Source organism: Mauremys mutica, chromosome 2, assembly GCF_020497125.1.
Source record: "Mauremys mutica isolate MM-2020 ecotype Southern chromosome 2, ASM2049712v1, whole genome shotgun sequence".
NCBI lineage: Eukaryota > Metazoa > Chordata > Testudines > Geoemydidae > Mauremys > Mauremys mutica.
Window position 1 is genome coordinate 230125861 of NC_059073.1, and position 18379 is coordinate 230144239.

General features: G+C 42.8%; 1 protein-coding gene across 4 annotated transcripts in view; it reads left to right on the forward strand.

Annotated features, from left to right (window-relative positions):
• The window catches only part of CPVL (carboxypeptidase vitellogenic like), a 97957-nt gene that overhangs the window by 53579 nt on the left and 25999 nt on the right, over window positions 1-18379 (forward strand). For all 4 annotated transcript variants that reach the window (XM_045007580.1, XM_045007581.1, XM_045007582.1 and 1 more), the window contains 2 exons: window positions 764-859; window positions 2457-2630. In XM_045007580.1, coding sequence (XP_044863515.1) covers window positions 764-859; window positions 2457-2630 — 270 coding nt within the window. The remainder of the gene's footprint in view (window positions 1-763; window positions 860-2456; window positions 2631-18379) is intronic.

Consider the following 18379-nt stretch of genomic DNA (forward strand, 5'->3'; position numbering starts at 1 on the left):
CAAAGAAACACCTTGAATTGTACCCAGAAACCAACTGGAAGCCAGTGCCGTCTGTGGAGGATAAATGTATGACACACTAAATGAGAAGGTAGAATGCATCTGTCCCAGCATGAGATTTGAGTGGTTTTCAGATGTAACCCATATTCCAATCTGAAATAATCAGATAGCAAAGTAAAATTGATGTTTAGAAGCCATAAATAAATGTACAGGTAATCATAAATAGAGACAGACAAGCCCATACACTGCATAACATAGAATACCAGGGTTGGAAGGGACTCTGGAGGTCGTCTAGTCCAATCCCTGCTCAAAGCGGGACCAATCCCCAGACAGATCCCTAAATGGCCTCTTCAAGGATTATAACCCTGGGTTTAGCAGGCCAATGCTCAAACCACTGAGCTACCCCTTCCCCACCATAGCAGTATATTCTTACCCATTTGATGATGAAAAACCTTTGGACTTCCCTTTGCAATATACATAGACAAAAGTGTAGACTGTAAAGATATTTAGATTATTTAGGGACACATTTAGATTTATGAACCATGAAAGTATATTTCTGAAATTGACTGAAAAATATTCTGCTCTCTTATAATTGTGGCTTTAGCATTGGAAACTTAAATAGCTTTCTAATATTAATACATGGAATTAAATTCATATTTAAACTTCATTAAGAACATGACATAAAGAGCAAGTTTAATTGAGAAGCAGTTTTGATTTTGTGTTTTGTACTTTAAATACATATGTTTATCTTGGTGTCTCCCTCCAGATATTTGATACGCTATTGAATGGTGATGAAACAAGTTCTTCCTACACTCAGAATGTTACAGGATGTAGCAACTACATGAACTTTTTGCAGTGCCAGGTAAACTTACTATTGCAATAACCAGAAGTCCCAAAACAAAAGAAATTTACTGTCTAACATAAGCAAATGTCTTATTCTGTATGTCAGTGTTAGGAAATTGCCTGAATGTAGTAAAGGTGTGTTTAAATGTAATTTAGTGCCAGTCTACCCACATACCTAAGCACATGCTTAGCTCAAAGTATGAGTTGTCCCACTGACTTCAAAGAAAATATTCACATGCTTAAAGTTAAGCACTTAAATACTTTAACTGAGTAAGGCCTTGATCAGCTAAACACTTGGTCTGTAAGCCATCTTTTGTAGAATGCACTTTGCAATATTAGGGAGCTGCCATGTATTTCACAATTTCAAGCCTGATCATGTTTGGTAATAGAACATGATCTCTGATGGGAGTTGAATTCCTTTCCATATACAGCAGAAATAGAACAGTGTGGCATCTAAAATATCTGGTAATAAGTCAGTTTAGACCTCCCCCTCCGTTTTCTCTTTATGCTCAAGAAGCGGGGGGGGGGGGAACCTTCCCCTTTATTGTAGCTTATTTTAGAGTAGCAGTGGACTACCTGGCTAATGTCTTGAATAAACAAGAGTTGGCAGGGGTCAGGGGTTTTGATCTTGATGTATGTGGTCACACTGCTGAAAATTGCTAGTCAGTTTCTCGGCATTTCAGATATTCGGACTTGATACTGTAGTTGAACTGAGATACCTATGAAGATGATTAGTTTCAAGATTGTGGGAAGAAGCTGATGCTCTGAATGGAACTATCCAAGAAAGGAGAAAACTATCATTCTCTCTTGTGCATGCTGGTTTTGGTACAATGTGAGATGCTTGCATGCAAAAATATTTTATGGAAATGGCCAATTCAGGGTATAAGGCATTCAGTCCCCCAAAAGCCTGGTAACTACTTTTTTTAAAGGCATGTGATTTCTGAACATTCCATGTAGCTTACTGTAGTAAAGCAAGTATCAGAGGGGATCAGCTCAGGATTAAACAAAGACTGAGATTGGCTAGCCAACTACAAAAGCAGTTTCTCCTCCCTTGGTGTTCACACCTCAACTGCTAGAAGAGGGCCTCATCCTCCCTGATTGAACTAACCTCATTATCTCTAGCCTGATTCTTGCTTGCATATTTATACCTGCCTCTGGAAATTTCCACTACATGCCTCTGACGAAGTGGGTATTCACCCACGAAAGCTTATGCTCCAATACGTCTGTTAGTCTATAAGGTGCCACAGATCTCTTTGCTGTAGGTAAGCAGTGAGATATGATTGTGGCTCTGCTATTTCAGCCATAACAATTTCATAGCCTTGAAAAATCTCTTGCGTCTCTCCTGTGTTCTGTAAGAAAGTGAAATTTTCCTAGGCCTTTTGCAAGAGAGAGGGAAGTAAGGTGTTCCCTCATCTGAAACGAATACAATCAACCATGTCAAATTATTTCAGTAGTTCAAAGTTAAAATTGAAATTGTAGCATCAGTAAACACTTTCCTCCTTTATGTGGCACTTTACATGCTCGGATGCAGAGCTGCAGTGTAAACTGAGAAATGTATGCATACAATTTTGTTTGTTTAATGCAGTTTTCCCCATCCATATTTTTCCTTGTAACAGGAGCCTGCTGACCAGGAATATTTTGGAGCATTTTTATCACTCTCAGAAGTGAGGAAAGCTATCCATGTGGGAAATCTTACCTTTCATGATGGGTCTACAGTTGAGAAGCATTTGCTTGAAGATGTGATGAAGACAGTAAAGCCATGGTTGGCTGTAATTATGGACAACTACAGGGTAAGAAAGTAATAGCTTCTAACTTCCTACTCTGGAGGTATATCTTCAATACAGAATTAACCCAGGCTCTTACCCCTAACCTGCTCTGGTGTGTACACACAAACCTCAGACCTGAGTTTGGTGCTTTCAGCCCAAGCTAACTGGTCCATCCTGGGGTCTGAGCTAAAGCTCAGGTGCTATTATCACTTCAGACTGTAACCCACCCACTTTTGCAGGCAGGTTGTAGACTATCTAGTGCTGGCAGCCCATTGGAAGAATCAAAAATAGCTTGGTATCAGGAATGAATAGATGAAAGTTGTAGCAGTCAATTTTTGGTAAACAAAATTGTGTCTTGGTAGTTGTTCAACTATCTGAGCTCTGACATGGCTGAATTGTCATAAAGTGAGCAATGATGCACTTAGAAATACAGTTGGGGGTTAACACATCATAATTTGTTGTGGGGGATATGTGAAGAAAAAAGAATGCCATGTGGTACTTGTAGTGATGGGAATGGGACCAGCTGGTCTTTAACAGAGCATAATAACGTAAAGATTAAGAGCTACATACCTGGTGTTTTCCCACTGGACTCTTGGAATTGTATCAAGAATTTTGTACCATTATTTGTAGCACCCACTCTATTCTTAGTTAAACCATTATCATTTTTCTTTTGACAATGTGGCATTAATAACTAATAATCTGATTTGAAAAAAAACATTAAAATCAAGCTTTTAATGCTCTGGCTAGCCTATTGAAAAGTCGAGGGCCCAGATCATCCATTATGGCTGAGGGGGATGGCCCAGTGTTGTTTGGGAGAGGTCAGAGTGAAAAGGTGGCCTTTATGTTCCTCAGTCCTGGGCGAGTCATGTACTGGGTTCAGTCCTCTGGCCTAATAGATTTGAAGGCTGCTCTGAAGCTGCAATATGGCAGCCAGGGATCAGTGTTGCATAGGTGAGCTCTGGCCACATTTGCGATGTTGGGAGCAAAATAGCTTCATGGCATCCCAGGATCTGGGCCAGGATTCGTAAATGTAGCTGTGATGCCAAGGGATGTGAGCTCAGAAAAAAGTGCAGATTTCTTGTTATGAAATTACAGTAGTCATTTTACTCAACTCAGTCGTCTGAGGTAAGAAGCACTTGTTACAAAACTTGTGAGTTTATCTCAGTTTTTAAATCTCTCCTCTGAAAGTTTGTCATGTCTTATGTATGTTGCTCATCTGTGGCTCTGTTTTTTGCTATATATCTCTTGGGAACTTAACACAGTATTCAAGGTATACAATTGATTATATAATGATTTCAATACTTTTCTATCTTATTCTTTATATAATATATACTTTATTTACCTGTTTGACAGTTGCTGTCCATTTAGCAGATATTTTCATTGAGTTGTCCACAGTGATACCCAACAGGTGTTAGTGGTTACAACTAATTTAGAACCTAGCACAATATGCTTTATTTTCCATTTGTCAAAACTGAATTTCACCTGTTAATGCTGCCTGGTTGCCTAGTTGTGTGTGTTCTCTCTGAAGTTCCTCAATTTTCTTCAGTCTCAACTAAGTAATAATTTTGTATCCTTGGGGAAATTTTTTCCACCTCACTCTTCATCCCTCTTCTGGATCACTAATGTGTAGATTCAGCACTGTTTCCTTTATCTGTCTCTGGGGTGCTCCACTATGATTTTTTTTTCATACTGAAAACAGGCTGTTCATTCTTACTCCTTGTTTTCTACCTCTCAGCCAGTTTTTTATACATTACAGTACTTTTATCATTCATTAGGTCCTATCTGTGTGTCTCAACTAACCTTCAGACGGTTTGCCATTAAACCAAACCTAGAGTTGTTTGCTTCCTTTTTCGTTTAGTTGTATGCCTACCTCCTATAACTCTTTTGCAGAAGCAGTACTTGTGGTTATATAACTGATCTTACATTTCTTAAGCAAAACAAAATGATCTGTTGCATAAGAGCTACTCAACAAGAAGAACAGGACAGGCAAAACTGGTGGGAAAAGTGCAGTTTTAGTGGGTGGGGAATGTGGAGGTCAGGAGCTAGGGAAACTAGCCAGTATGTTCTGGCTGCTTTGTGCTTCTCTAGACTGGGGTGCAGCACCCAGAGCTTACTGGTGAATCATACCATGAAAGTTACAATTCAAGGAGAAAAAGGTTGTAATGTTCATGCTACATACCTTTAAATAATTAAATAGCACATTGTAGCATTTTCTTTAGGATTCTACAAGTATGAAATATTTAATTCTAAAAACAAAGGAATTCCCGCAAAAATTACATTAAATTGGAGTTAAGGTTGTGAATATATCAGTAATTTCAGTTAAAATTTTATAGTGATATAATTATACAAGAAACAAGTATTACATGAAATTCAGAGTTCAGGTTCAACTTAAAAAAATATGTATTTTCAAACAACCTTAATTCTGCCCTATAGGGACACTGGGAGGGAAATAGCCAATAGAAACTGAAAAAAAAATCTTCCTTTTTAAAAAATCAGTTTAATCTGTGAATAAGAACACTAAAAGATAACACTAATTGTATGCTTACTGCATGGCATCAAAACAGGGCAGAGTTAAGGTTGTTGAAGTGTGATATTCTTTTAGAAAACGAGATGCCAGAGGATCTCTGTAGAAGTCTGGAGTATTAGCAATGTACATATTTCCTTATTACATAGGAATGCAACATGATTACAGTAATGTACAAAAGGTTTTCTGGGAAAAAAACCCTTCTTCGATATAATTCTTGCTTCAGAAGGACTACTGGAATTACTGTTAAAAGTGGAGAGAAAGCAAAGTGAGTGATTCTAAATGGACGCTTTCTATGCATACTATATTCCTGCTGGAACACCAGATGAGTAATTTCTGTCAACATGTTTATTTTGATAGATTGCTATTACAAGAGGGGTAGTTGAAATGCATTGGGAAGGCTCTTGGCTAGAACAGCTTACAGCTCAGACTGGTAAAGTAGAATGGGTCCTCATGGGAAGCAGAACCTCATAAATCTCTTGCTGTTTCCTCTTTTCAGATTCTTCTCAGATATTTAGTATGTTCCAGAAGACTGAAAAGGGTTTTGACTGCTGTTTCCTATTTTTTACCGAAGACAAAGGCTGCAAAATCTTATCTAAAATATTTTCACTACTTGCAAACTGGACAAGCGTTTGATTTGTGTGTGTGCACACATGCTTGTCTATGCATTTGGATTTTTGGCTCTAATTCCTCACGCTGCTTCCAAATAGTGGGATTTTATCAAGCTGCCTTGCTTTAATTTGGGTAACCTTTTTCCCCCTCTTGCAGCTGCCTAAGAACTTTACTGAAATGTTTACAGACTTCTATCAAGCTTTTGCCAGAAGATGTTTTATCTTGTCACTTTTAAGGAAATATTATACCAACAGGTTCAGACAGCAAGTAAAACATGGCATACGTGCAACTTGGCCTTCTTTCAGTACTCTCCTATAACATTGGCTCTATTGTTCTTTATGAAACCAGGGAAAGACCTCAGGAACTAACGCATGCATATTTGGTCTTCAAGATGTTGGCTGCTGTTTTCTTAATTAAAATAAGAGATGCACTGTACACTCTATTTTTCAAAACCCTATCACTGGATGAGATGGAAGCTTCTTAGAGTGACAGTCATTTAGTGAATTGTCCTGTTAAGCAAGATTTTGAAGATTACACTGATATCACTTGTTGATATTGGCAGAGGGATAGGATAATCAAGATACAGTGTAGCACAGTTGCTATGTTGCATAAGAGGCAAATCATGCTTGTCTCATGGTGTCGCAGTGGCTCTGAATCATCTGAACCTGGTGTTTGTGTGTCAAAGAATTATGGTGGACTACTTTTGGCTCTCTGGTCTCTTGGCAAACTGTCTTTTTGCCTGTTGCAGCAGTTATTTGGGAAGGATTAGATATTATGGTTACTGGCACTTCATTCTCTGGTCTTCGCTTCCCATCTTGATTTATGCAGTTGGGACATCAGGTGGCTGTTGAAATCATTTGTCATATTTGGATGTTGTCCACCATTTTTTTAATAGAGCCATTTTGCAGAGGATGCAGTGCTTATGAGTGCACTTGAGTACAGATATGCAAATAAATAGGAATAAAGTAAATAATTAACTTTCATTTTGGTGAATATGTAGCTCTGGGAAGCTGTTGTACTACAAGGAGGAAAATATGAATGAAAAAGGTCAAAGTTTAGTAGTAGTAATTTTAAATGTCAGAATCTACATATGCCCCCATCCCCTTGCATAATGAATTGCACTGCAAAAAGCTACTTTCCCTGTAAAAGGTCTCTGTCCCCTCTCCAGGAAAGGACTACTGCATCTACATAGTATCAGTTTCATCCATTGGTCTGAAAGCACTTGCAAAGGTGCGCAAACATGATTGCCTTCATTTTGCAGTTGAGGAAACTAAAGCAGAGATGTTGTGACATGGCCAAGGTCCTGTGGCTACTCAGTGGTAGAGTGTAACGGGGTGCGTCCGGGGCTCAACCCTCTGAGGGGAGGAGGGGAGCCACACCGGCCCGCTGGTCTCACGTAGGCTCTGCCCTGTCCCTTTAAGGCTAGACAACAGAGTCAGAGTCTACTGGGGCTCCGGCCTTTGGCTGCAAGGTGGAGCAGGAAACAGTACAGGGGAGCTCAGGCCTCTTGCAGCAGGGCTGAGCAGTAAACAGTACAAGGGAGCTCAGGCCTCTTGCAGCAGGGCTGAGCCAGTAGGTAGAGGGGGACGACTGCCACCCGTAAGTGGGGTGGCAGGGGGGACACAGGCCCACCCACTCCACTGTGTCCCGGCCCGGGGCCCTAGGCAGCGGTCATTACCGCTGACGGTCAGTGGGGATCCTGACCGCAACACACTGACATGGGTATTGTCTGGTCAGCAGCCTGACTGAGGTCGGCTGCCCCCGGGCCACTTCCAATATCCCCCTCGGGGCCTACCTGTTCCACGGCGTCCGGTCCCGGGAAGTCCCACTGCATGGGTTCCTCACAGCCCGGGCTGGGGGGTAGGTCCGGTAGTTCCTCGGGGAAGTCCGGCCAATTCTGCTCCGGAGGTTCCTCGGGGTAACAGCACGGTAGCGGGGAAGATCCTGGTGGCTCCTCTTCGTATGTGGCGCGGGGAAGCTCCGGCAGGTCTTCCCAGTAGCGAGCGAGGGGTATCTCCAGCCAGTCCGGGCAACTGCCCTGGACTCCAACGGAGCCCCCGTCAGGAGCTCCCTCAGGCAGGTCTGCTCCCCGCGGTGGCTGGGCGCCGACTGAGCTGGAAGGGCCGGCTTTTATACTTCCGGGTCGCCGCCTGACCCTCTGAGGGGCGGGCTCACCGCTCTGTAGCCCCGCCCCTTCCGGCGTCCGGGGCTCAACCCTCCCCGGGGAGGAGGGGAGCCACACCGGCCCGCTACATAGAGTAATAAATAGAATTTAGCTTTACTGAATTCCAGTTTGGTGTCTCATCCACTGGACCATGCTGCTTCCATTACTTTGTGTTCCTATGAAAAATTGTATTGAAAGGAACACTTAAAGCCCAGGAAATGCCAAAACTAAGGCTGCATACATGGTCTTAGTTCTACCTCATGTGCATGACTATGTTCTTTAATTGCACAATATCATTCATTACACATTCTGCTCTACAGAGGGCTTAGATGTGGTCAGTTGAACAGCAGCATAAATTCATATTTATCCTGTGGTAACTACAAATAAAATATGGCCAAAAATAAAGCACAGGTCTGCATGACTCCTATCCTGCTGTGCATTGTCCAGTCTGTGCACTAAATGAGGCCGGGGGTCTGCAGAAGGAAACTGTATGTAACCATACAAGTATAGACTATCGTAATTCATATATCCAAGGAGGCAGAATTAAGATTCTGTGGGCAACATTAATTTAGCTTATTTCTGAAAGCAGTAGTAATTCAGTAGTGCCCCTCATCCAAGAATCTCATAGCCCCTCGTAAGTGTTAACTACTCCTTATTTCAGTGGTGGTAGTTTTTCCCCACTTTCAGATTGGGTGTGGGAGGCAGAGAGATTGTGACATGGAAGGCAGTGGCAAGACAGATGAAAGATTCTCTCTCTCTCTCTCTCTCTCTCTTCCCCTCCCCACCCCAATCTCTTGATTCCCAGGCTTATGCTTTAACCAGAATACTTTTTTCTTGATGTTTGTGAATGCTACAAATATCATTTTTCCTGTGCTGAGATTTGCTTTCTTTCAAGGTTCATGCTTCCAGTTTGTATGAGATGTTTTTAAATGTGTTCTTTGTAGATGCACCCTTCTTGTCATCCAAACTTTATTTGCTGTGACTGCTGATTGTTGGATGCCCTAGACATTGAAATCCACTTATGGTGGCTACTTAGAAGATTCTCTTTTCAGCAGATGAACTCATCTAGCTAATAAACTATATTATCATGAACTGAAAAATGTTGAGGCTAGAGTGGAAAATGGTGCTTGCTCTAATTGGAGCTAAGATTACTATGAAACCATAGGCATTTCCTGTTGCCAAGATATTGTGTTGATCCCTGAAAACTTTGTAGGCCAGTGTTGGAATGTTGTTGATCACCTCTGAAGAGTTACATTAGAGAGGTTAACTTGCCTTGGGGTTAGGGCTTAGTATTGCCGTGTTTAAGAGTTCATCTAGTCAGGAAATTGTGGCTGTAAAGTTGCATAGTCTGTCACTTATGTTACACAGCTCATTAAATCACAGCTAATTGCAATTTCACTCTTCCCCAGTATTCAAGTCTTAATGTTTCTCTGCCTAATTAGCACACTGAAAGCTTAAAATCCATACCGTTGTGTTTATTGTACTTGCTTATTCTACACTAAACCATAAAATCTGGATGTCAAACTTGTTCTGATTAAAGGAAAACTGCACTCAGCTTATTCAGTTCAGCAGCCTGAAAGTTCACGAGATAAGTGCTTACACTTAATTATTAATCTGAAGTGTATTTGAAACTGGAATTTTTGAGGCCACTATGCACTACTTCAGTTTGCTAAACATTTGCGTCTTTATCCTTTTTGCTACTTGTTGCAGTTCTCACTCTCTCGTCCATACATTGTCTACTTAGACTTTAAGTTCTTTGGTGCAGGAACATTATCTCTAAATCACCTATCATTGTTTTGGCACCATATCAATATAGTGGAAAGAGTCAAGCTATGTCTCTCTTGTGACAATGGAAGAGACATTTCAGATGTCTACGGTAAAACCATATGGGTAATTGCTCTAAATGGGAATTCACTTTGAGGATCACATCCATATAGTTCATTAGAATCCCAAAAGTAATCTTCCAAATCCAGAAAGGTCTTTTGCCAACTCCTGAACTCAAAAGCACACTGTAACACATAACCTGTTCAGTTTAAAAGAATAGCATCTAACTTGGACTTTCAATAGAACTATTTTATTACGCACAAGGATCACAGAGTAAAAGCAAAGAATCATTGAGTTGATCATAATTACATGTTTATTTGCTACAGCAACAGTATATGAACCAGAACGTGCCAGCATTTTATTTTATTTATTTATTGTAGTGAGAGGTTTTTAAGATGTGAATTACGCCACACTTACTTTTGTCCTAGCTTGAAGTCTTACCATCTGCTTTTCCTTTAAGGAAATGGATATCTTTTAGTCATGTCTGAATGAGAATGAAGCAGATAAAAGTATCCTTCTTACTCTCCCTCAGACATCCTTTTAAATTGACAGTATTTTTTTAAATATAAAAACCATTAGATTTGAAAAAACAGACACAGATCTGCTATACAAATTTTCTTAGGAATTAATTTAGTCTGGACACTTGGAATTGCAATTTGCACTTAAATTGCAGAACTGCTATCTTTTGGCCCTAAGGGTTACAGAACTTTCTGCTTGTCAATAACCATTATTCAAATTTGATCTACAAGACCCAAAACTTCTTTTTAAATGAATTTCCATTTGGTACATTTCTTAGCTGAACTTCATCTGCTAGTTTTCAATGTAATCTTGCAATTTTCTTTGAAAGAATAAGTGCACGTTTGCAGTGTGTTTTATTTCATGTTTTTTTACTAAATGTTGCTATTGGTTACATTAGATAAATTGTGTTCAGAATATGCTGCCTACCAAATAGCTATCTTTTAAACCACTCTTTGTGCTCAGATAAAGTATTCTAGATCAGTGCTAGGGGAAAAAACCTTAACGTAAAATTACAGCTCAAACCAAATAAGTAATAGACAGATTTAAAAAAATTGCAGTTAGAGAGCATGCATAAGGTAATTCAGACTTGTTGAATTAAGTCTCTGATGAGGATCTTATTTGATATGAATTTAGAATAATTTAGAATAATTCCTGTGAAGTCAAATAATCTGATGCAGTTTGAACTCTGGTTGAGCCATATAATTTCAGATGGTCATTGGGTTCAGATAAAGCATACAAAAATTGAGAATCTACCTTCAAGCAGGATGAGGAGTTCACTGGAGAGAGAGAGCTATCTGTCCACAGCAGTTTACATCCATTCCCTTAAGATTTAACCTGGTGGGATGTTTTCGAAGCTCAGTATTTCATGGCTATATTCTGGGTAATGAAAAAGATGGAGGCTATGGGAGCAAGAAGTAAGCTAATTTGGAAGACAGAAAACTCAGTAGAGTTTGGGCATATTATAAAAATTTACTAGATGCGAGAGGCTGACCACTAGGCTAGTACTTTTATTTTAGCTTTCCCTTAAACTACCCACAGATTGAATCTCTAATAGAATATGGCAATTTGCACATGCAAGTTGGTGATGCCAGTTGTTGATGGCTGGATAGGAATTATTGATTGTCCCAAGATGATCTTGGTACAGTTCTTCCTGCTGAGGTCTTGGACCCCTGGAACACTGTTCCCATGGGATCTGTTGTAGTGCATCACTGGCTTCTTGCAAGGCAGAAATGAAGGCATTTTAAAATTATTCCTGTGTTTTGTTATCCTGTTTTGTATTGTAGGTGTACCGGGAGTGGGGTTTTTTTTTTCACGTGGGATTTATTTCAGTGGATTGTTTTATCAGTGGATTGTTTGTAAATTTACAAAATGTTTCAAAAATTAAAATGTCTAATTATTGTTCCCTGTGGTATATCACCTCAGAAGCTGGAGATGTTTCTGAGTCTTGGCTGAGGGTAAGTTGAGTCAAACTTGCATCTTTTTAAGGAAGGCCATATGTTTTCCCTTGTAAAATCTTGGTCACGTGACTATCTTATTACTCAAAAGAATGAATTCGGCTTCTGTTGACTGGCCATAAAGTGCGGTTGTATTATATTTGTCTGTTTGTTAATTCTTCTATCTCAAATGTTAATGAATTAGACTCATAATACCCTAGTGAGATAGGTATTATCTGCATTTGCATGGGAAAACGAAGGTTCAAAGAAGTTAAACGATCTTGGGCAATGTCACACAGAGTCCCAGGAGAGCTCTGAATGTTTTCCTGATCTACATAAGACCTGCCTAGTCAAAATCAGACCACTGCCTTAGTATTCTTGTTCTGATGTAGAACAAGATACAGTTTTGTGAAGTCTGATCCTAGATCTCCTGCTTAGTATTGTGAATAGTACTTGCATGACAGTTCTATTTTTAACATCTAGTCACTTAGTATTTGAGACACACATGAAATATCATTATCTAGCCATCAGCAAAACAAATGAGACTTCTATATTACATCTGGAATGAATCAGGCTGTGTTCCAAAATCCTAAGGAAAAGCTAAGATAGCCTCATTTGGCTGTTTTGTACTGTAGCTCTGCTGAAGCCCTTTTCCCTTCCTCTGTTGATTGATGGTGAGGAATTGTTTTCCTGTGTAGCTTTGCACAGGAATACAAATGTTCTGCTCTGTTTTTGCAGTTAATCACAAATTAGTTGTTAATTTGCATTAATTTATCAGGTACTAGAGGTCAAAAATCTTCTTTCAGACCTATTTATTTCATTGCTTGTTATAATCCTCAACAAAAGGAGGCGTGGAGTGGAGAGGGGACCATTTAACATAACGAGGGAGAAGAATGATAGTCTTTCAGAGACCCATTTTTTAATAAAACTAAAATGTTCTTTTTGGACCCATTTTGTAATGGGTGGGGTCCCATCATGGTTCCATGTTTACTTATTGAGCATTCTGCAGCTGATTACTGTTAGGCCTTGCTTTGTGAATGGAAAATCTGAAGATGCTGCCTCTTCCTTGCATTAATTATTTTACCAAAAAAACAGTTAACTCCTGTGACACCATGGGGATATGTCTGGGTCAAACTATAAACTCCATATTATTTGGATGAACCCTCTTCCCCCCCCCCCCAAGGGGTTCTGCTTTGTACTGTAACCTCCTTTATGGATTAGAGCATCCATTTTGTAACAGCTTAATACCTAAGTGGAAAGACTGTCTGAGAACCGATGACAGAGCCACCATAGATGTTAATGACTCTCCCCAATTGGAATTATGCATTTTCTACTGGTAGGGCCATTGACTTTGAATGATTCTACACAGAAACTGAAGGGGGGGGAGTGTGGCTGGAGCCCATAACTCCCCCATCTGAAGCACATGAGCAAAATGGTGAAAGAGACTGTTTTAAAAGGCGGTTGGTTCTCTAAGCAAGGGGGCTAACCACCACCACATGCAAGAAGCTAGAACTAAGGAATGCAGGCTGCCTGGCGTAAGGACACTGAACAAACCCAGGACTAACAGTAGGGTGAGATCAGATGGAACATGGAGGTGGAGCAAAGGCTGCATTTGGGATTTTGTTTTACCAAGATTTGTAACTCTGTAGTGTACTTAAAGATGAATAAATTATAGGACCATAAGAGACTATTATGGTCATCTAGTCTGGCCATAGGACTTCCCTGAACTAATGTCTATTTGATCTAAAGGGTATCTTATTTTTTTAAAAACAATTTTTTTAAAATTTTCAGGGTTGCAGAATCCACCACAACCCTTGGTAGGTTATTCCAGTGGTTAATTACCCTCATTGTTAAACCCTTGTGCCTTATTTTGAGTCTGAATTTGTCTAGCTTCAACTTCCAGCCATTGGATCTTGTTATACCTTTGCCTGCTAGATTGCAGAGCCCTCTATTACAGGGGTGGGCAAACTATGGCCCACGGGCTGGATCTGGCCCCTTTGGATCCGGCCCACGGGATTGCTCTCCGTGCTGCTCTCAGAAGCAGCCGGCACCACGTCCCTGCGGCCCCCAGGGGGGGAGGGGAGAGGGCTCTGTGCATTGCCCTTGCCTCCAGGCACCGTCTCCCACAGCTCCCATTGGCCGGGAATGGGGAACTGTGGCCAATGGGAGCTTTGGGGGAGGCAAGGGCAGTGCACGTGGAGCCCTCTCCCCCTACCCCGGGGGCCGCAGTGCTTCCTGGAGAGGCGTGGGGCCGGGGACAGGGCAGGCATGCAGGGAGCCTGCCCTGGCCCTGGTGCGCACCGCTGCCACCCCAGAGCCACTTTAGGTAAGCGGCGCTGGGCCAGCGCCCGAACCCTTCCTGAACCTGGCCCCCCTGCCTGCACCTCTGTGCACCCCAACCCCCTGCCCTGAGTTCCCTGCTGCATCCCGCACTCCTCTTGCACCCCAACCCCCTGCCCTGAGCCCCCTCATACACACTGCACCCTCCTCTGCCCCAATCCCTTGCCCTGAGCCCTCCTCCCACACCCCACACTCCCTCCTGCACGCCAACTCCCTGCCCCAGCCCTGCATACAATTTCCCCACCCAGATGTGGCCCTCAGCCCAAAATGTTTGCCCACCCCTGCTCTATTACCATATTTCTGTTCCCATGTAGTCACTTTGGTCACCCCTTAATCTTCTCTTTTAATAAGCTAAATAGATTGAGCTCCTTGAGTCCATCTCTATACGACGTATTTTCTAATCCTCTTATTCTTAATTCCAAAAGGATCTAGATAAATAGGAGAGGATTCAGAGAAGAGCCATAAGAATGATTATGGTGTCTGTCCTATCTAAGCCTATGTTCCTTGTTTTCCTGCCACATTGTTCCTGAAGTGTTGACCTATAAACTAGAGCTTTGATGGCCATATAGACACATTTCTCCAGAGTCCAAGCAACTGGGGGCTCGAGGGCTGAGACGCTGGTTCCAAGATCTAAAGTGGCTGGACTTCAGGGTCCTGTCAAACATGGAGTCTGCACCTGGGTGTGTACCTGAGAGATATAGACCTAGGAACAATGACCAGTCACTATCTGAACGTAGTGGGGTTTAGAAGTATGTGGGATCTCACAGTTGGGTCCACTCACAATAGACTGGTGTCTCTCCAGAGACAACCCACATTTAATTTTTCTTATGTACTGTCAGGGAGAAAGAACGTACTTTCAAGATTGCCTTCTTCACTCCCTCCTATGCCCTACCTTCCCCCATCTATTATTACACTCCTTCCAAAGCTGGTCATTCTTAATATGTTGGCTATAGAGGGGCAGGAAAGGTTGAGTGAAAGGAGGTGCTCTTTCCCCTGTCAGTAGTGGGAATGAAGAACTAGCTCGAGACTGTTTACACTGCTTCTACTATTTGATTAGTTTTGGACACTAATAGGGCATTCGGTCTCCCAAGGTTAGTTGTGGTCTGGGTCCAGCCAGCCTTTTCCAAGGTTCTCTCCCCTTAGGAACAGACATTCTGGGACTTGTGCATCTCTAGAAGGATCATGTAACCAAGTTGGAAGTGACACCAGGTGGGAAATCAGAGGGGAGAGAGGTAGGTGATAATCCTGTGTGACAGGACCCCAGTGTAGAAGGCAAGCCTGTTGGGGTAGTTAGTAGTATAGCCAGCGTGGAGCAGGAAGTGCTGGGCATATCTCTATGGTTGGCTAGAGTGAGAGTCTAGGAGAGCTGACAAGCATTTAGTTGGGAGGAGCTCCAGGCACTATTGCCAATTCCAAAGGTTCAAAAATGATGAGTCAGACCCCATAAAATCATGAGACTATTTTTTAAAAAAGATTATATTGTGGTTTTCACCTGTCTTTTTTATTTTTGAACTCCCCTTACCATGTGTGTGTCAACACTCACACATTTATCAATGCAGTTAATTCTGCCCAGTCCCCCATCAGTTCTGACCTCCCAGCCTCACCTCTATTCCTCCTGCAGCAGCAGGGCATCTTCCCCCTCCCCCTTGCGCCTTCCCTGGCCAGGTGTTGCAGGGATGGGGGAAGAGGGGGAGAGAAGTGAAGGGAGTAGAGCTGCCTGGGGCTGCTTTAAAGCTTCTGCTCCCTGTTTCCCCTCCCCTCATGTGACAATGATGTCTGCTCCTGAGGAGAAAGGAGTGAGCTTTGCCTGCTTCTTTCAGCAGCCTTGATTAGCTGCTCTTCCCCAGGAGGCAGGGTAGTGGGGAAGGCAGCCAGTCAGAGGAGGCTTTTCCCCAAGGTAAAGCTGAAATTTGTGAGAGAGCGGATGCTTCTTGCATCTGGCCCCATCACTGGCCAAAATCCCGTGATTCCTGAAGAAATCATGAGCGTTGACAAAATTGCAAAGAGGCCAAGCAGGAGGCCTGGGTTGGAGCTCCATTAAGGGAGCTGGAGAAACAGCCAGGAGGGACAGAGCGAGCTTTGTGGCTTGCATCATCAGGACAAAGGAACTGATGGGACATTGGGCATTGCCAAGGAACAATTGAACCCAGGCATGGCTAATGATAGTTATGGAGAGAAAGGTACTACAGGCACCCTGCATCAGTGCAGTAACTTACAAACTATATTGAGCCTCCTGGGAAGGTGAAGATTATTTCTCCCTGGAGAATGGGGAAGACAGACCTCCAGGAGTGGTCTGAGACCCAGCAAAAGAAGCTGGGTGGAAGTGTTACCCTGGATTTGAGGTGCATGTACTCCAGAATATGATCAAGCCAATTGCAACCATATTATGTGCACTTAGCCACCATGAATTAATGAAATAGAACACCACATAGTTAAGGGTTAATTTGGAGACAGGCTTTTAGAAGCAAGATCATATCTAGCTGACAGTTTCAGCTATCAGAATGGGAGGAGGGGACAGATAAGTAAACAACTGAGACTGAAAACCTTGGTGGTTGGAAAACCTTGAATCTAGACAACTCTGATATTAAAAGTTTATTGAAAGTTAGAAAAGTGATGATCCAGTAGGGGGTCATTATGGCCTATGTGTTTTGTAGAAGTTAATTATAAAAGATTCGTTAATGGGGTGTACTTTGGAGCAGTCCTCTGGAGCCAACTTGAGAGAGGTTTTTCTTGACACATTTTCTCCCCGGTGAATGAGCAACTGGCCACTGTTAATTACTCAATACCGTTCCAGATGTTAGGTAAGTATCTGGGATGTTCTAAACCTTGCTTATATCTGTGTGTGCTTAAATCTAATAAACTGCAGTGTTAAATAAGAGCACGCTTATTTGCATTAATCTTATCAGACGGACTTGCTGTGTTCCTATTGATTTATTCCTGACACCGCCTGGAGTGAAATAGTTATGTTACCCCTTCTGTGGGTTCTGAAAACCCCAGGTAACAGAAGGACTGTGTGTGTTTTATTTGGATGGGGTGGACTTTTGTGTTAGACCAGGGCTGCCCAGAGGATTCCGGGGACCCGGGGTGTTCGGCGGCGGGGGGCCCTTCCGTTCCGGGACCCGCCGCCGAAGTGCCCCGAAGACCCACGGCGGCCCCCCCCCCGCCGCCGAATTACCGCTGAAGCGGGACCCGCCGCCAAAGCGCAGCCGGGTCTTCGGCAGTAATTCGGCGGAGGGGGGCGCCCGCCACGGGTCTTCGGGGCACTTCGGCGGCGGGTCCCGGAAGGGAAGGGCCCCCCGCCGCCGAATTACCGCCGAAGACCGAGCTGAACTCGGCGGCGGGTCCCGCTCCGTCTTCGGCGGTAATTCGCCAGCGGGGGGTCCTTCCGCCCCAGAGCGGAAGGACCCGCCGCCGGCGAAGACCGGGAGCAGAAGAAGCTCCTGGGCCCGGCCCCGCAAGAGTTTTCCGGGCCCCCCGGAGCGAGTGAAGGACCCCGCTCCAGGGGCCCCGAAAAACTCTGGTGGGGGCCCCTGTGGGGCCCGGGGCCTGGGGCAAATTGCCCCTCTTGCTCCCCCCTCTGGGCGGCACTTTGTTAGACTGCAGAGTCAAAGTCCCACAGCAGCTTACAAGCCTGAGGGAAAATTCAGCTGATGTGCCCGATGCCAGATCAGTGAAACCACCTTTACAGCCACTACTTGAAGCTTTTTCCTTCTTTTATTGCCATTCTTTCTGTATAAACTTCCAAATGTTAAAGGTGTTTCACAGCAACCTTGCTCATTACTTTTAGAGAGACAATAACCCCCTGATGTGCAACAGACTGGGACTGTACATTTCCTGGGACTGAACATTTTCCTTTAAACTTGTCACTCTGTTCTGGAATTCTGTTTTGTATTCCTGTCATTGGGCAACAATTTGGAAACAGGTTCTTTCTTCCAGTTAGTTAAGCCGTTATGACATCCCACTCCACACATTTGGTGCACTTGTGCATCTTATTTTAACTATCAGTACATTAGCTAAAACCAAATTTAACTGCTCCAAAGTATATACAAATATTGTGGGTTCATTTTTTTTGAAATTCTGTGAGACCACAGCCTATTTATTTGATTAAAAAATCTTAACTGTGAAGTTCTGTTTTGTGTGGGAGTTCCCTCCATTTCATAGAATCATAGAATCCTAGAACTTAAGATCAGAAGGTACCATTATGATCATCTAGTCTGACCTCCCGCAAGATGCAGGCCACAAAAGCTGACCCACCCACTCCTGAAATAATTCTCTCCCTTGACTCAGCTGTTGAAGTCCCCAAATCCTGATTTAAAGACTTCAAGTAGCAGATAATCCTCCAGCAAGCGACCCCTGC